The sequence below is a fragment of the Malus domestica genome, chromosome 12 (genome assembly GCF_042453785.1).
Source record: "Malus domestica chromosome 12, GDT2T_hap1".
NCBI classification, from domain to species: domain Eukaryota; kingdom Viridiplantae; phylum Streptophyta; class Magnoliopsida; order Rosales; family Rosaceae; genus Malus; species Malus domestica.
In genome coordinates, this window is record NC_091672.1 from 20,779,019 (window position 1) to 20,799,003 (window position 19,985).

At 45.7% G+C, this 19,985-nt stretch overlaps 2 protein-coding genes across 2 annotated transcripts; both read left to right on the forward strand.

Annotated features, from left to right (window-relative positions):
* The first annotated feature begins 891 nt into the window (after window positions 1-891).
* Window positions 892-1,925, forward strand: LOC103430433 (RING-H2 finger protein ATL33-like). The gene has a single exon (XM_008368570.4). It carries the CDS (start codon window positions 1,044-1,046, stop codon window positions 1,593-1,595), a length of 552 nt encoding a protein of 183 aa, XP_008366792.2. The 5' UTR covers window positions 892-1,043; the 3' UTR covers window positions 1,596-1,925.
* A 6,584-nt stretch (window positions 1,926-8,509) lies between these two features.
* LOC139189869 (uncharacterized) lies at window positions 8,510-10,780 on the forward strand. The gene is made up of 2 exons (XM_070809117.1): window positions 8,510-9,055; window positions 9,428-10,780. Exons 1-2 carry the CDS (start codon window positions 8,510-8,512, stop codon window positions 10,778-10,780), a joined length of 1,899 nt encoding a protein of 632 aa, XP_070665218.1.
* The last annotated feature ends 9,205 nt before the right edge of the window (window positions 10,781-19,985 follow it).

Genomic DNA, 19,985 nt, shown 5'->3' on the forward strand with positions numbered 1-19,985 from the left:
TTTCGCCCTCCCTTGAAGACAACCTTACATAGTTAGCAATACAACTAGGTCATACTTAGTGGAGCTCTTGTCCATATTTTCCTGGGCTGGTTTAATTCAGTTTGTTCTACGAAGTAAGATTCTCTCCCGATCTATTACCTTTCTCTTTCCTCAATTCCTCTCATATTTTTTTTGTTGTCTTTTTCTCTATATAAAAAGTTTAAAATAAGATATAGACGTAACTTTATCGTAACAGTTTAAATAAGAGGGGGAGAAAATGAGAGAGAATAGAAAGAGAGAGAACACTCAAGACCCAAGTACATACAAGATCCCTCATTAATAGGGCCAAGACAAAGCTCCAAATTATTGAATATCTACAAGGAAAAAAAAAATATTGAATATCTACCAAAAAAAATTTCAGTCTGGCTGTATTTCCACTCCGAATGATACTAATTTAGTCATAGTAGCACCTATAACGGTTATAGGAATTGTGGTTGGCATTATGAAATAATTATTATGTACTTCTTTTTATATTAGCACGTATCACTTTATCAAAATCGTTTTTAGCTAAAATAGTGATAATGCATTCCTCAGTTTTATGTTTTATGAAAGAAAAATTGAAACGAGACATATTCATGACTACAATTTTGAGTTGCCAACAATGAATAATACGTAAATTAATAATAACCCCATGATACATAACACGTAACAAGTAAATCAATAATAATAACATGAATATGTACATATTAAAAAATAATATCACATCGAAAATGTAACGTAATAATATGTAACTTAAATGTAAGAACTTCTTATCTGACTTTAAAATGGTTTAAAATGTACACTATCTAATAGGCGGTTGTTACGTGTAATAATTGGGTAAAAAATACGCATCCATCATGAAATTAGTCGAAACTTGCCCTCAAACCCCACACATATTCCCATCAATAGTTGCTCTTCACAAACCCAAAGAAAACTCCACCACAGAACAACACACAGACACACTGCTTTTTTCCAACTCCACCAAACTCCCAAACCTCACACACTCTCTCTCTCTCTCTCTTATCATGGACAGCCCACCTACCGTTACCGTTCTGAACAAACCACCGCCACCTTTCCCAGCACCGCCGCGAAGCGTCGACTTCTCTGCCCTCGAATTCATCCTTGGCCTCATCGCCGTCATCACCATCCCCGCTCTCGTCTACGCCTTCTTCTTCGCCATCAAGTGCCCTTCCAACCCTTTCCGCCGGCGACCCCGCCGGACCTCCGCCACCGTCCCCAGCCCCACCCAACACGAACCCAACACCGAAAACAAAAACGACGTCATTTCGGAGCTCAAGTACCAGAAGGAAACTCACTTTAAGGAAATCGGAACTGAGTGCCCTGTTTGCTTGTCTCTGTTTGCTGACGGCGAAGAGGTCCGGCAGCTCTGCGTCTGCAAACACTCTTTCCACGCTCTGTGCATAAACATGTGGCTTAAGGAACACTCCAACTGCCCCATTTGTCGAGCTTCGGTCGCCGTTGATCGGAGTAGTAGTAATAATCGGACGGCGGGTGCTGCAGCTAGAGGTAGTGATGATCTGCAACAAGGTTTGCGTGATGCTTCCGCCATGGTTTGAATATTAATTGTTTCTGGGTTTTGCTGGCTTAATTCTTTCGCTCTTTTTCTCTTAAGTTATTTCAAAAACTCGCCGACAAAAGTTGTAAACTTGCAGCTGGTATTTTATTAGCTTTTAGTGATGAGAATTAGGGTTTAAGAGAAATGTAGAAACCAGTAGTTAATATATGATTTCTATAATTTGAAGACCCTTTGAAGTTTGAACTTTCATATTTTTCTGGGTAGCTGGAGGATATACATAATATTTGGGGGTTAAGTTTGAGACTTGAAACTCATACTGTTTGAGCTGGATTACAGACCAGATGATTTTTATTTGAAATTTCAATTACTAGTTGGTCTTGTTATTGTAAATTACAGTTTGGCGCACGCAAATATAATTTATTAAAATCATTGAAACAAAATTTATGCACGTATATAAAACTATGATTTCTTTTTGAGATGAATGGCTTCTTATCTCAGCATGAACAAAGAATTAAAAATTAAATTAAACTTTTTCGTATTGATGGAGAACATTGTACTACTGTTTTGAAGTTCTTTACTTATATTTTGTTTTTTATAAAAAAAAAAAAAAAAGAGTATAACTTTAAGGGTTTTCATTATTTTATTTAATATTTTTTTGGCTTCGTGAGCATCTGATAAAGAGCCGGATCCTAATAATCTGAGTCTAATAATCATTTGATCCGAGTCTTTGTAATTTAATCCAACGGCTACAATTTTATAATTTTTAGAGGGGTTCCCTGTTTGTAGTCGTTTGATCAAATTTCAACGGTCCAGATCATTTGATTCTTAGGCTCAGATTATTAGGATCTGGAGGGGATCCAGTTCCTTGATAATGAGTGTAGTGGTTAGAATTTGAATCCCGAATTCTTATTGTGAGGATTCTAGAGATTAATCAATCTTAGTTGCTTATCACACATCTTACTATCTGAAATTATTTGAATTTTTAATTTTTTCTACATGGCATAATGATTTTGAGTTGCAAAATATGTGATGAGCGACTAAGATTGGTTGATCCCTAGAATCATCATGAGAATCCGAAGAGAATCCAGATCCGAGTGGCGGAAGTTTTTCTTTTCATCAGTCTGAGTTCATACTACACGTAATGACGCTATTGTTGTTTGCAATTTAATTAAAAAATAAACAACCAAATTAACACGTTTTGTGGGTCCACGTTGCTAGATTGATCAATTTCAATATTATAGCAAGGGAAAGGGATCATCTCTAGATCTATTTTCATCAAATCCATCAAGTTCGGGATTCGGGTCGTTTAAATTTGATCCAACGGTTACAAACAGGGAGGTCCTTTAAAAGTTATAACAATTGTAGCCGTTTGATTAAAGTTGAATGACTTGGATCCTGGACTTGATGAATTTGGTGGAAATGGATCCGGAGAGGATCTCTTTCCTGTAGCAAGAACCTACATTCGGTGAGTTGTCAACAGCCCATTTCATCTTGATGAATAAGTTGCCACATTCTTTCAAATTAATAAGGACTACTTGATTGTTCATTAAGAAGTAAGATGGATGATCATGTATAATTTCTAATCTTATCATGAAAGCAGCGAGATTTTCACATACAACAGAGGATATATCCTGCTCATCATATGATATACAGCCTAAAATATGCTCTGTTAATCATGTGATCAGTGTTGTATTTGGACAAAGAAAAGAAAAAACTCACCCTATGGGAGATTCCAACTGCAATCTACTAAGTCTAACTTGGCGATGGAAGCATCATGGTATGGGGAGGAAATTTCCAATGTCACATTAGTCGAGTGATAGGATAATGTGGCCCATTTCGTGCCAAAACCTTTATTTTTTTTTCCTTTGTCTTATAGTTCTATTTGTCTCTTCAGGCACATAGACTTTTTCCCAAGATTGACTCATACGGTCCTTGATATTTCTTGGTAGCAGACTTGGCTACGTAAAAGGATAAGTTGAAACTCTTACTCACAATTTATCCTTTTTTATTTAAAAAAAAATATCTCGTATTGAGATCAGATATTGTAAATTACTATATAGTTGTTTGGGCCCAAAATATTAATTTGGGCCGAGGGTAGGATCACTCTCGGCCCGGGAGGCTGATCGGCTAGTGGGCTTCCCAGCATAGGGCGGTTAAGTCAGAACGCCAGCCGAGTCCTAGTACAATGAGGAGTCTCGACGGGATCAGTAATCCAGAAGGCAAATCCGGCTCAGTTAAGGACTAGATTCATAGTCCTAGTAAAGATAGGACTGGTCGAGGTGACGTTGATCCGGGGAGGAAAACCTAGTCCGAATAGGATTCTAACTCAGACTTAAGGTCCAATGCTATAAATAGGGGAAGCTGTGTACCAGGAAAAGCTCTCTGCAAATCAATACAAAATTGCCCTGCGCAAATTCTCACAGCTTGTGATTTTTCTTTTTCCTTTTTCGCTGACACATCTTCCGTTGGCATCAACAGCACTGTGGAAGCAACCGGTGATATCTTAAGTCGGCATAGATAGCTCTGTCACCGTAGAATCAATCGGTCTCGCAGTATCTTCCGTTGGCATCAACAGCACTGCGGCGAGAACGGTTGATTACCTATCCAAGTCTCGGTCGAGAAGGGTCTCTGAACCCTTATTGGTCGAGGTCATCTCATTAGCCTTCTCGGCAAAGTGAGGTGTTACAGTTATTACATTCGGCACATTGAAAGCCGAATTTGATATTGAACTTCGTAAGAATAGTAACCTTGTCTTCAGGTTCGAGAGCCCAAGAGGCCGAGACGTGTTCCTTTCTCGGCCGCAATCGCAAGACGCAGAAGTCAGTAGCGCGACCTAACGCAATATCAACAGATTTACTCCTCGGCCGAGCTAAGCCGACGAGTTGGCACGCCCCGCAATCACCGAAGGACTTAGTTAGCTTATAGATTACTCGGCCTGCGCGCCACGTAGGCTTTGTAGTTTCTAGGGTCAACATTTTGGCACGCCCAGTGGGACCCAGTGCTAAACTACGAAGTTCATGCCAATTGAAACACGATCGGTAAAAAAGAAAACCACTATGGGAAAGTCGACAGCCGATTTGCCGAATCAAAACACGGGACAAAGTGTGCCACAGGCGCAGAATCCCCTTAGCGCTGTGACACCTGAGTCCACAAGCGCGACCCGCCGAGAGAGAGAAGTTAATCTCGGCGGTCAGCTCCGCGGTCTAGAAATCCCTAACAGAAACACATGCGTTCTCACTGAAGGGATAGTAGAGGAGTGCGACGAAGATGGTGGTGAAGGATCTGATCCACCGACAAGGTCGTTTCTTCGAAAGCGACTAGACGAGCAGTCTCGGTCAGTCGAGCAGACGTTCAGTCGAGGCATTGACAAGCTGCATGACGCGATACTCAGTTCCAATGATCGACAAACCAGGCTGCTCAAAATGCTGGTTAGTAAAGTTGGGGGCAGCAGGCCTTTCGATCTTCTCCAACATTGTCCACCAGGAAACAACCCTGTACTGATTGTACCGGCCGAGCCTATTCCTGCTCCGCTCAAACCAATTAACTTGGAAAAAAGAGGAGGGTCGAATAGTAGGTCAGACGGAACCGACCAGAGGATCAAAGCAACACCTGTTGATATTACCGAAGTTCAGCGGATGATCGACTCGGCCATGAAGAAAGGACCGAAGTTTCCCAAGTTTATTCATCCGTACCCAGCTTACGTGGAAACGTTTGGATACCCGAAGGGTTTCAAGATCCCAGATTGTAGTCTTTTTGCCGGTGAATCGTCCCTGTCTTCGTTGGAGCACGTGGCTCGTTTCACCGCGCAATGCGGAGATGTTAATAGTGATTTCCATAAGTTACGGCTGTTCAACTTTTCATTGACCGGCTCGGCATTTGCCTGGTACATCAATCTCCCTCCTAATTCCGTCCAAAACTGGGAGGAGTTGGTCGAGAAATTCCACGAGCAGTTTTATCGGCCGGGGATGGAGATGTCAGTCCCTTCATTAGCACGGATGGCTCAGGCATCTGATGAGTCACCAATGGATTATCTTACCAGGTTCAAATCAGCTAGGAATTGGTGCCGAGTGCCTTTACCCGAAGTCGAGTTTGTCAGGCTTGCTTTAAACGGCCTTGACGTCGAATACAAAAAGAAATTCTTGAGGGCAAATTTTCGGGATATGTACGAATTAGCCCAACATGTCGAGCAGTATGATTATTTGCTCCGCGAGGAAAAGACTTCGAAGACCCCAACTCGGGGAACGATTTACAAGAACCCTACTGTCAATTATGCATCAACCGAGGATGAATGCGTTAGTGTGGATGCGGCTGAGATAGTGATAGATAAGCCATACGTTTGCAAGGCATTGACTCAAGTTGATTCTAGAGAAGCCAAAAGTCGCTCGGCCACTGAAGGAACATTGAAACTGTCAAAGGTTTATACTTTTGATATTACCAAGGCTGACGCAATTTTTGACCAACTGTTATCAGCAAGAATCATTAAGCTTCGGCCTGGTCATAACATTCCTAAGGCCGAAGAACTTAAAGGAAAGGTGTATTGCAAATACCACAATTCGAGCAAACATACGACAAACAATTGCGTTGTATTTCGCGATAACGTCCAAAGCTGGATTAATAATGGCAAACTGAAGTTTCCCGAGAAGAGGATGAGTATTGATACTGATCCGTTCCCCACGGCAACAGTAAATATGGTTGACACGTACCTACACAAGGACAAAGGGAAAGGTAAGGCCGAAGTGGTTGAGACGCAATGCCCGCGGAATCAGAATTTTCGGCCACAGTTCATGGCCGATTTTCGTTCAAACAAACCACCTACGGCTTTAACGGGGCCCGCTATTGTCAAACCTATGATGGATTATAGCACCGATGAAGACTGTGGGACGGCGGTTTTATGCAGGAAATGTAGAGCGAAGGTCGACAGTGAACCAGAGGAGAAGCCCTCTGTGCAACCTGTGGCCGCGACTCGGCAAAAGGTAGCCAATGAAGGCCAACATCACGGGGTTTTTGAGAGGCTCGGTCCTAAAGTACGGATGGAAGAGACACCCCTGGTCAGGCGGCGCCTTGATTTTGATGCTTCATTCTATGACAATGATTACTATAAGCGTAATTCTAGCAGTTCAGAATCATCGCGGAACCAAAAGACCTTCAAGCCTCCCGAGCCTAGAGATCAACGTTGGTATACATACCATTCTTCGAAGGGCGTCTACACTGCGTTGTCCAAATCTCAGAAACGCCGGCATCAACGGATAGATTGCATGGCTCGCTGACGAGCAGCCCAAGAAACTTCGGTCCCTAAGTGGCGGCCGAAGGACACAGTTGCCACTGATGACGAGCGACCACCTCCAGCAATTATGACAGAGTTGGCTCAGGGGAAACGGCTGGTCGATCAAGATGTCGAGACCATGTTTGAAGAAGCTGATAAACGAATCAAACTTCTCATTCGACCAGGGGAAATGAAGGCACGCCTTGAACATTTCAGGCAAGAGGCCGAAAGCAAATTATCCCAGCCGGCTATACAAGAACCTTTGGTCAAAATTCGACGGAATTTGCATCCCCCGTTCCTTGGGGAGTCTTTGGAGTATATGCGAGAATTTCATAAGAAACATTTGGCCAACGATTTGTATGGTTTGCCGAAGGCATGCCAGGACACCATTGATCTGGTCTTGACTTGTCCGGATGCTGAGCGGATCATCCAGAAGACCTCAGATCCAGGATTGAAAGCAAGGTTCCAGCACATACGAGAAGCTCGTGTCCTTGGATTTGAAGTCGACCCGTACACCGATATCAATGTAGCCGACCTTCCTTTCTCGCTGGAGGACCTTCAGTATTTACGATGTCACTTTGAAGTATTTTCGGCAGTTTCTCTCTTCGGCCTTACTACCGATGAAATCGTACGTATTGCCCGTCTGGATGCTTATCTCGACACTAGGGATGCTCGGCTACACTACCAGGAGCAGGTTCAGGTCCTGACCCCAAGTACATTGTCAATCTCAACCTTACCTGAGGCGGTCACGCAGAACCAACAAGTCGCCGAAGCGGCTCCGCTGAGTGACGTCATTAAAGAAGGGACAGAAGAGTCTCGTTGTCCGACTCTGACGACAACTGAGTCCGTAGTCGCCGACCAACCGAATGAGGAAGGTCTTGACCAGATGGGCCCGTCAGTCCTAGACAATATGGAAATCAATATGGTCCATGTGTTACCTGCCGATTTTCAATCAAGCACGGCTCAACCAAATTTCCTCGATGGAGATGTGGTTGCCGAGGAACCCGGCCATGTTGATTTTGTATCGATTGTTGAAAGCGAGTCAACAACAAAAGATGATAGTCTAAAGGCCGCTATGGCCGAATTGTTCCTTCGTTCATCGTCGGCCAAGCTTCACCATTTAAAGCCATTGTATGTGACGGCCCACATCGAGGGATATCCAGTTTCTAAAGTTTTTGTCGACTGTGGAGCTACCGTCAATATCATGCCTCTGAACATCATGAAGGCCTTACGCCGTTCAAATGACGAGCTTATTCCGTCAGGAATCACAATGAGTAGTTTTGTCGGTGACAAATCCCACACTAAAGGTGTACTTCCGTTAACTGTGAATATTACCGGTCGCACCCACATGACCGCCTTTTTCGTGGTTGATTCCAAAACCGAGTATAATGCACTGCTCGGCCGAGATTGGATTCATCAAACCAGCTGTATTCCTTTCTCATTGTACCAAGTGCTCGTCTTTTGGGACGGCAAATCGATCACTGTTCATCCGGCCGATAGCCAGCCCTTCGAAGCTAACATGATCCAAGCACGGTATTATGACGATCACGTCGGCTACATTACTTTGCAAGGCTTCAATGAAGAAGGACGGCCGACTCAGATTTCCGTTCAGAAAGCTATCGAGGTTGGCGCCGAGACTGTCCAGCAGGATTCGGCGAGACTCGGATTAGCCAACTTCATCCCCGAAGTCGATGTGTGACACCGATCGGGAAACACGCAAGGCCGCGGTTTCATCAACTATGGAACGACTGCTGGCCCATTGGTATACGATATCTAAACAACCAAATTCGGGCGTCAACCTCGTCGAGTTCCTTGCTGAGGGAGATAATGGGCCTGTATTATCTTTTGATAACATTCGAGCCGCCCCGACCGAGCTCGAAGATCATCGGCCCCTAGTTAAGGACCCTTTAGAAGAGATTAATGTTGGGACGGCCGATGACCCACGGCTTTTGTTTATTAGTGCTTTACTTCCCCAACGAATGAAAGACGAGTTTCGTGCTTTGCTTACGGAATTCAAAGATTGTTTTGCTTGGAGTTATCATGAAATGCCCGGCTTAGATCGTACTCTGGTCGAGCATGAATTACGTATTAAGCCCGAATTTAAACCTTTCCGTCAGCCACCTCGTCGATTCTCGACCGAAGTACAACTCAGTATCAAGGACGAATTAGTTCGGCTTTTGAAAGTCGGATTCATTCGGACAGCTCGATATGTCGAATGGTTGGCGAATATCGTTCCTGTATTAAAGAAAAATGGTGCACTGCGCATCTGCACCGATTTTCGAAATCTGAATCTGGCAACTCCCAAAGATGAGTATACAATGCCGATTTCAGATTTGTTAATCGATGCCGCGGCGAATTATGCGATCTTATCCTTTATGGATGGACATGCCGGGTACAACCAAATATTTATTACCGAAGCCGATGTGCACAAAACTGCTTTCCGTTGCCCAGGGGCACTCGGCACTTACGAATGGGTTGTCATGCCATTCGGCCTCAAGAATGCCGGCGCCACGTACCAACGGGCGATGAACACCATCTTCCATGATTTAATTGGCACCATCGTCGAAGTTTACATCGACAATGTTGTCGTCAAATCTAAACGCCGACAGACACATCTGGACGATCTCCGACAGGCTTTCCTCCGCATGCGTCAGCACAACCTCAAGATGAATCCTGCCAAGTGTGCCTTCAGTGTATCAGCCGGGAATTTTCTTGGTTTCCTCGTACATCATCGTGGGATTGAAGTCGATGAGAATAAGGCACGCGCAATCATCACTGCCCCACCCCCAACGACGAAGAAACAACTCCAGTCTTTACTCGGACAGATCAATTTCCTCCGCCGATTTATTGCCAACTCGGCAGGAAAAATGAAAGCGTTTTCCACACTCTTAAAACTCAAGGACTTAGATAAGTTTGTGTGGAACGACGAGTATCAGGCGGCGTTTACGCAAATCAAAGTCTCCCTCACGAACCCACCTGTCTTGGTTCCACCCCGGCGCGGTAAGCCTCTCAAGCTTTATATCTCGGCGGCCGAAGAGTCCATCGGCTGCCTCCTCGTGCAAGATAACGACGCCGGACGGGAACAGGCTATCTTTTATCTCAGCCGCAATCTCAGTCAACCAGAGATCAATTATCCAGCCGTCGAGAAGCTGTGCCCAGCCGTTTTTTTTGCCGCTTCTAAGCTTCGGCATTATATGCTCTCATCGGTTACCCAGGTTATTGCGCAGACCGACGTCATCCGCTACATGCTCACCCGACCGATCGTAAAAGGCCGCATTGGGAAATGGACCATGGCACTGTCCGAGTTTAGCTTGCAATATGTAGCTCAGAAAGTCGTCAAGGGCCAAGCATTGGCTGATTTCCTTGCTCAACAACCCTCCCCATACGGTTTTGGGGGCAACGACGTTGACATTGGCATGGTTCAGACGCGCGACAACCACTGGACGATGTACTTTGACGGCTCCAGTACGTCATCTTCGGCGGGTGTGGGAATTGTTATTCAATCCCCGAATCACGATCGCTGGTTCTTTTCGCTTAAGTTGGACTTCGACTGCACCAACAATCAGGCCGAATATGAAGCCCTTATCGTCGGCCTTGGAATTCTCCATGACCTGCGGGCAACTCGCGCCCTCGTCCTCGGTGACTCCGAGCTTGTGATTAACCAACTTAATGGTTCCTTTCGTTGCATGAGTTGTACCCTGGCACCTTACCATATGGTCGCCAGCTATTTGGCCGAATCCTTCGACGGTATTACATTTCAACATATTTCCCGGTGTCATAATACCGACGCGGATGAATTGGCTCAAATTGCCTCCGGCGCACAACTCCTGGGGGGCAAACTAGGCCAAGAGATACCAGTGATACGACAGTTATACCCGGCCTTGGTTAATCAGCAAATCCTCCGACGGGACGACGTGATACGCACCAGGGTTATGTCCTTACCTTCGTTGTTAGATCGGTAGGACTCTGTCGAGATTTGCACGATCGAGGTGATACCGGATGATTGGAGAACACCCATTATGCAGTACCTTGACAATCCTACCGGGAAACATAGTCGCAGGACACGGGTTCACGCCACGAACTATGTCATGTACCAGAACGAGTTATACCGAAAGGGTGAAGATGGTTTGTTATTGCTATGCCTCGGCCCCCAAGATAATGCTCGGGCGATCGCAGAGGTTCATGATGGGGTATGCGGAGCTCATCAATCCGGACGGAAAATGCGATGGCTACTCCGACGACACGGTTATTTTTGGCCGAGAATACTGAAAGATTGTATCGAGTTTGCACGAGGATGCGTACAGTGCCAAATCCATGGGCCTATACAAAGGGTCCCGGCCGAATCACTACATTCGGTCATTAAGCCGTGGCCGTTTAGAGGATGGGCCATAGACGTAATCGGCAAAATCACGCCGACCTCTGGAGCTGCTAAGCATGCATGGATAATAGTCGCCACTGATTATTTTACTAAGTGGGTCGAAGCAAAATCATATGCCGAGTTAACATCTAAAGAAGTTTGCGACTTCGTGGAGGAACACATTGTGACCCGGTTCGGTGTACCAGAAACGATCATAACCGACAATGGAACAATCTTCACAGCTGAAAGGTTTAAAGAATACACGGCAAATTTGAAAATTCGGCTGGAACAGTCCACACCGTATTATCCACAGGCAAATGGGCAGGCCGAGGCAAGTAATAAAGTGCTGATCGGCATCCTCGAAAAAATAATAAAAGAAAGGCCTGGCATGTGGCATTTGAAGTTGAACGAGGCATTATGGGCATACCGAACGTCGCCCCGGTCGGCGACTGCGACAACCCCGTACGCATTAACCTACGGACACGATGCAGTGTTACCAGTCGAGTTGAGCATAAATTCGTTGCGATTAATTGAACAAAGTAGTTTGTTTAACGCCGAATATAATCAGTCCATGAGACAGGAACTAGAAGATTTGGAAGAAGCGCGACTTGACACTTATAACTTATTGGTGGCACAAAAACAGATTGCCGAGCGAGCTTATAATCAAAAGGTACGACAGAAAACATTCGGCGAGGGTGAATTAGTGTGGCAAACGGTGTTGCCCGTAGGACTAAAAGATCCTAGGTTCGGCAAGTGGTCGCCGAATTGGGAAGGGCCGTTCGTTGTGCATAAAGTATACGGCAAATGGGCGTATCATCTTAAAGACCGAACCGGTGTAGTTCACAGATTACCGATCAATGGGAAGTTTTTGAAGAAATACTATCCGGCCACATGGGAAATGCGGGAATAAAAAAAAAACAGTCTATTAAGATTGACAAGCATTTACAAAATGAGTAGGTCGATCGCTTTACATTCAAAATCATTCAAGGAGAAGAGGGTAGAAGAGTGCTGAGCAGGGCCTTCAACTCCAACCACCGCACGTCGGCCATGATAACTTCGGCCTGCCGATTCTTTTTGTCCAACTTCAGCCGCTCGACCCGTTTTTTGGTTGCCGCATACTCAGTTAAGCGATCATTGCCGCCTGACCCGAAGTCTTTGGCAAGCTCGGAAGCAATGGCTGACCGACGTTTTGCTAGTTCGGCCATCTGACGGTCGAGCTCGGCTAACGCTTCTCATTTTGCCCGTAGATCGTCGATTTTCGGACGAAGGGTGTCTTGCACGGCCGTGGCGGCTTGCAGATCCTGTTCGGCCTTTAAAGCGGTCTGGAAGATACTAAATGTCTCCCGAACACGCTCCAAGGCAGACGATGCCCGAACTATGGCATCTCCGCTCAGGCGACCGTCGGCTCCAAGGTCGTTCAGACATACGCCAAGCAGATCAAGACCGTTGCGCTCAAGTACTTGCGATGTTGAAAGCGACAGGACTTCTCGCAACTGGGTTAGGGCGCTTGGATCGGCAGCTTCAGTTGTAGCAGCCGAAGGACCGGACTTTGCAGTTGTGCTGGAGATGAGGGCTTTGAATTCGACCTCCCATGAAGCCTGCACATACAAATCAGGTTAAGTTTAAAAGAAGTCATGACAAGAATAGCAAGAAGGTTTCGTTTTTTAACCTGCCGATAGGAGACCTCGGCCATGTCCCCAGGATCGTTGCTCGAACCTAAAGAACTCAATGGCCGAGCCCAGTGTCTCAGGTTGCTTCTCAGTTCACGCGGCCGATGGAGGTTATCTACATTTGATGGCCACTGAGGCGGCCAAGAAATATAGATAACGCCCTTCGGCGCATAGAATTGTCGGTGAAAAGAATGTACAGGCACCTGACATTTATTATTTTCCTCGTTTAGAATTCTAAAGCAAAAGAGAAATCAAGGAAAGATGGTCGAAGGTACTTACGAAGGCCGAGGTAACCTCCTGTGGAGGAATATGGAAGCCCTGGTCTTGAGGATGAACAGGCGATTCCGTCGTTGCCTCGGGTTCCTCGAGCGGGCGTTTGCCACGGTCGGCTGCAGATGGGTCGACCGGAACCGCCGTTTCGGATGAGGTAGGGACATCCTGGTCCTGAGAATGAGCGAGGGGTTCGGCCACCGCCGTCGGTTCCTCGACCGGGCGCTTGCCACGATCAGCCGTGGAGGGGCCGGCTTGAACCACCATCTTGGACCTTGGGAGAGGTTGCCGACGAGAGTGAGGACGATCTGCCAGTGGGACCTCGTCGCTCCCCTCACTCTCTTCCAGAATGAAGACCGAGGGTTTTGGATTTCCAGGAGTTGTACCCTCGGTCGCAGAAACCACCTTTTTTGGAACGGGTGTTTCCTCGATGGAGGGAGGCACAACTGGTGTACCAGTCCCAGAGATAGGCTGCGTCCGAACTGTCGCTGCGGCCGGGGCGGGCTGTTTCTCGACCGAGGGTTGAACAACGGCAGGAGAAGGGGAAACACTGGGAGTCGTTGCCTCTGTAGTTTGACTGGAGATGACGTGGATCTCCCGTGCGCCTTTCTTTGCCAGCTGTTTTACCCGCTTGGCAGGCGGCGGAGGTTCGACGACCGGCTCGGCCTCTTGGCGAGGTCGTTTGGTCAGCACGGCCCGACCAGCAGCCTTATCCCTTTTAACCACGGCCGATTTTTTCTCGACCGTGGCCGCGGCAACAGCCTCCGTTTTTCTCGAATGCCGACTACCTAAGAAGATAAAAACAATTCGGTAAGGCAAATCAATATGCAATGTTGAAGGAAAAGAGGAGAAATGAACAATTACCTTGAGTTTGGGGGGCCGAGGCCTTCTTAGGTCGATCACCAAAGAGTTTGTTCAGCACCTCTTCGACCGGAGCACCAAAGAACTCCTGGGTGTAATTTTCCCACCACTCACCGAAGGTGTCAGTGCAATGGGTTTCTGGGGTGGCCGGTCGAAGGCGGAATTTTTGGCAGTACTCTTGGAACTCCCTCGCGGCAGTTTTACATTTCTTCTCCGAGGAACGAGGTTCACGTCCACGGCTTAGGACTGTTCGGGAGGAGAGAAGGGGGACGGGGCAGCCCTGAAGATAGCCGAGCTGTCGGGCAAGGAAGTTCGGATGATATACTTCCCAACCCGACCGTTTCCCATCGCAGCCGAGAGGGAGGTCGCGAGCAAGCACAAACGACCCCCAGGTCTGACGAAGATCGGCGTCCTCCTCCGCGCCCCACGTAGAGGTAGGCAGCCTGATGGAGGAAGGATAGTCTCGACGACGACATATCAGGAACTCGTCGTTGGAGAAGTCGTCGAGAGCGAAGAGGTACCGAAATACCTCTTCGGCTTGATGGGGAGGTGTCGGTCGAGAGGCCAGCTGAGGTCCAAGCGCCTCCGTTGGTGAGAAGTCAGCTATGGCCGGCCGAAGGGAGGCGAAGTAAACTTGTAACCAGAGTTGGAAAACCCAGAGGGGACCATTCTGGTGTGGATCGATTTTATGGAGGGTCGCCTCGGCCAGGCAGCGGAAGAGGTGGGCGAGAATGTTGGAGCTCAGTGCTAGGACGTGACCACTGGCCAGGGCCTCGGCTACCGCCATATTCTCGACCAAGCATTTGTTTGACTTGGTACAACAAATGTACTTGTTGTACCAATAGAAGAGGAAGGCTTCATGCTCTCCCTCTCGCAGGTCCTCCTCTCCTCGGCCGGCGAAGTGAAGATAGAGGGTGTTGTAATTGAAGAAGTTCTTGTGGAGCTTCTGAATGTCTTCTTTCGACGGGATTCGACCGTCACGGTTCAAGGCCTCGAAAGCTCGTCGATCAAAAAACGTCTTCAGATCAATATTCGACGGGTGCCCAGAGAGGGCCGCGTCGATAGGGATCCCGGTTGCCGAAGTCCCCAGAATGGCGGTGACATCAAGGATGGTGGGACCGATGGGACCAAGAGGAAGAACCAGGGTGTTGGTGGCCGAGCACCAAAAGCACAAGGCGGCCAGGAGAAGCTCATTGTCGAGAACGACATCCATTGACGAGAGTAGGACGGCATCGTAGATACCGAGGGCTTTCCATTGTTCGCCGAAGAGCCGTTCCATTCGAACAACCCAGGCTGCCCAGGATGTGGTCGTCGAGGGCCAGGAGCCTTGGGGTTTCACCGCATCCCATCTCGACCATTCAAACCCTTGTAGCAAGGGTGTTAGGCAGTGCTCCTGGAGAAGGCCAGTAATGGTCGGTGGTATTGTAGCCTTGAAGAGAGGACCCAAGATTTGGTGGACGGTGCTCATATCACTTTCAAACCGTATAGTCTTGATCGAGCTCCGATCAAGAATCTTCTGATGCTGGTCACATTCCCTGGAAAGCTTGGAGATGAAGGACGCCATTGTAAGAAGGAAGCACGGCGTAAAAGGGTTTTCTGGGTTGGGGGATTTGAAGACGAATGCCTGGAAAAAGAAATGTGCTGGAGAATAAGAGCAAGAGTTTTCAGAAACTTTTGGGAGCGTAAAGTGCGAATGAGAGATTTTCAGTATTTATAGGCTTTTGGCAGGAAGGGTAATCGTTTGAAATTCAAAACAAAGGGCAAAATCGACCGAAAGAATCGTTGATCATGATGAACATTTGGGAAATGCAGTTGAAAAGACCGAAGGTTTCAGATGTTGGGGGCGCACAATTACGTGTGACGGCGAGATTAATGGCGGAAGACGTTTCGACGCCTGCACGATGACAAGTGGGCTCACGAACTGAGGAAGTGGCTCGCGGATTGAGATAGTGGTCATAATGGCAAGACGGTTCATGCAGCCGCATGCCTTGGATGTCATTATTGGGATTGGTCGTGTTAGAGGACGCCACGTGGCGAGTTCGGTTAACAGAATCAAGATCGTGTAATTATGTTCAATGAATACGCCTTGGAACTCGGGCATTAGGGCTCTGAGTAATAGATTCGCTTCTTCAAGGCCGAAACTCGGCCGAAGAATTCAGACCGAGGACCTCAGAAGCGAGGGGGCAATGTTTGGGCCCAAAATATTAATTTGGGCTGAGGGTAGGATCACTCTCGGCCCGGGAGGCCGATCGGCTAGTGGGCTTCCCAGCATAGGGCGGTTAAGTCAGAACGCCAGCCGAGTCCTAGTACAATGAGGAGTCTCGACGGGATCAGTAATCCAGAAGGCAAATCTGGCTCAGTTAAGGACTAGATTCATAGTCCTAGTAAAGATAGGACTGGTCGAGGTGACGTTGATCCGGGGAGGAAAACCTAGTGCGAATAGGATTCTAACTCAGACTTAAGGTCCAGTGCTATAAATAGGGGAAGCTGTGTACCAGGAAAAGCTCTCTACAAATCAATACAAAATTGCCCTGCGCAAATTCTCACAGCTTGTGATTTTTCTTTTTCCTTTTTCGCTGACACATCTTCCGTTGGCATCAACAGCACTGTGGAAGCAACCGGTGATATCTTAAGTTGGCATAGATAGCTCTGTCACCGTAGAATCAATCGGTCTCGCAATATCTTCCGTTGGCATCAACAGCACTGCGGCGAGAACGGTTGATTACCTATCCAAGTCTCGGTCGAGAAGGGTCTCTGAACCCTTATTGGTCGAGGTCATCTCATTAGCCTTCTCGACAAAGTGAGGTGTTACAGTTATTACATTCGGCACATTGAAAGCCGAATTTGATATTGAACTTCGTAAGAATAGTAACCTTGTCTTCAGGTTCGAGAGCCCAAGAGGCCGAGACGTGTTCCTTTCTCGGCCGCAATCGCAAGACGCAGAAGTCAGTAGCGCGACCTAACGCAACATCAACAAATTTACTCCTCGGCCGAGCTCGGCCGACGAGTTGGCACGCCCCGCAATCACCGAAGGACGTAGTTAGCTTATAGATTACTCGGCCTGCGCGCCACGTAGGCTTTGTAGTTTCTAGGGTCAACAATAGTATATACGGATCATTTCTACAAAAAAAAAAAACAATTAAAACTAAAATCGTTTAGTCATTGAAATGTATAAAAATTTAGGGACGGAAATGGTAAAAGCATTACAAATTGTCTGTCTATTTATTACAATTGATTGTTTAAACGACCTTAATTTTAATTTATTCTTTTACTACAATTGATTGTTTAAATGACCTTAATTTTAATTTATTCTTTTGTAGATATATGATCTTCTGTCACATCCCGATCCGGGCTCGACTCTACCGTAACACAATATTTTCCGCTTTGGATCCCGACCACGTCCTGGGAATGCTCTGGCCTCTTTCTCGCTTAACTTCAGAGTTCCTATGGAACCCGAAGCCAATGAGCTCCTAAAATGCCTTGTGTTATATGGAGGTGGGCATGTATGTATAAGGCATAGAGGATCCACTCCCCTGGGTGATGTGAGATTTAACAATCTATCCCCTTTAGAGGCCCGAAGTCCTCGTCGACACACTTTCGGCCAGATATTGGTTTTGATACCAAATTGTCACATCCTGACCCAGGCTCCACCACATCCCGGGCTCGACTCCACCGTAACACGATATTGTCCGTTTTGGGCCCCGACCACACCCTCACGGTTTTGTTTTTGGGAACTCACGCGAGGAGAACTTCCCAGTAGGTCACCCATCCTGGGAATGCTCTGGCCTTTTTCTCGCTTAACTTCGGAGTTCCTACAGAACCCAAAGTTAGTGAACTCCCAAAAGGCCTCGTGTTATATGGAGGTGAGCATGTACATATAAGGCATAGAGGATCCACTCCCATGCGTGATGTGGGATCTAACATCTTCACATAATGACTTATTATATGAACGGTTTTGATTGTAAGCACAAATTTCTTTATGTCAGACACGAAGAATTTTGAGTAGGAGTTCCTGCTCATCCTTGACTTGCCAAGCGTTATTTTTTTTTTCTCGCACTACTAATGAACTATTGATCATATTAATTTAAGGGAATTGTTATTGGCACTCCAAAAATCTCATTTTGCACTTCAAATTTTCTATAATTTGAAATAAAATGCACTTTTGAGGAGTGTAAAATAAGATTTTTGTAGTACTAATAACAGTTCTCTAATTTAAAAATGATAGATATATTAAAAACTTGGAGGAATATAGTTGAATTCCTCCTACTAATGGTCACAAAGACCACGCTATTATCTATGAAAAGCTAGATATAGCCATTGCCAACCCTCAGTGGATCAATTTATTTCCCTAACTTCAAAATACACAATTTCCCCTTCTTTGGTTCAGACCATGGTCCAGTTAACCATCCTGAGTTTAAAAACTTGGTTAAAGCCAATTGGGTTTGTAACTTTCAGGGCCACCCTAACAACCTCTTCCGAGCCTGTGCAAACACTTACAAATTTAAAGCCAAGACTTGGAGGAAGAACACATTTGGTAATGTTACCAAAAAGATAAGAGAGCTTCAATATCAACTTCCTCTTGTCCAAGAAAATTGTTTGAAGAACCCCTTAACAACAGATGGATTGAGAAGGAAAATAAAATCAACGAGACCTTTCTAAAATCTTTACAGGGATGAAGAGAGCCTCTAGGCTCAAAGGGCTAAGGCTAATTGGCTTCAACTTTGAGATAGGAATACTAACATTTTGTTTGGATGAAAAAATTTAAGATTACTAAACAATTTGCAAATGATGGAAATTGAAATGATAATTTTTTTTTCTTCTAGAATTTGTGAATTTTCTTGTTTGGTTAACCTAAAAAAACAATGAAATTGAATACGGTTATTTTTAAACTCTCACTTATAGAAATTGGGAAATGACACCTAACTACATGAAATTTAAACTTGGGAATTGGAGGTTCCAAATTCCAAGTTTTCTTCCAAGCAGAAATTCTAAATTTTTATGTTTATGAATCTAAACAAGAGTTTTGACCCATGTCAATTTATAAATTTTGATTTTTATCTAAATTTCAAGTTTATTTCTCTCATCCAAACATTGTGTAAGTAATTTTTCATACCCAAGCAACACTTAAGAATTAGACCTATTATTCAAGACATTAAGGGTGCGTTTATTGCATCGGACTATCTCGGACTGGATTAGCTGCAGGGACTAAGCTGGACTAGCTTAGACTAGACTAAGCTAGACTGATTTAGTGAAGTATTTGGTGCAGCGTCGGACTAAAAAGCAGAATTGCAATATTATATTATTTTATATTAAATTAATATATATAATTAATATTTTATTATATATTAATATTTTACTATTACTTTATCTTTTTCCTTCTCCCTCTACCTCTTTTCCCGTCAAACCCCCCTCTCCATCCATCTTGTGTCAAGCCTCTCTTCCTTCTCCCTCTACCTCTTTTCCCGTCAAACCCCACCTCTCCATCCCGTGTCAAGCCTATCTTCCTTCTCCCTCTACCTCTTTTCCCATCAAACCCCACCTATGCTTCTCATGAATCAGAAAAACATAAGGTCCAAATTTTACAAGTTTCTCACAGATCACAAAATTCAAATACCAAATTTCACAACTTTCTACTAAATTTCACAAGTTTCTCAACTTCTTCCCCACTACTAACGAAAACCCCAACTGGTACTTGGGCATTTGGTACACTTTCGGTCCCGACTTGCGTCTAGGTCGAGCACGAACGCCGAGATCGACGGCGAGCTTCTAGTGATGGTCGTCTGGTGGTTGCAACCATGACGATTTTGCTGAGAAAGAGAGTGAATTGAACGAAGAAGAAAGGAATGGAATCAGTGGATTGTTTTTCAGTTTTTGTTTAAGGTCTAGGTTTAGGCTTTTGGGTGGGATAGTGAAGGCCCAAGGGAGTGGGCGAAGGTGTGAATCAGAAAGGAGAATGCGAAGGAGAAGGGAGACGACAAGGGATCTGAGGCGGGGAAGAGAACGGGACTA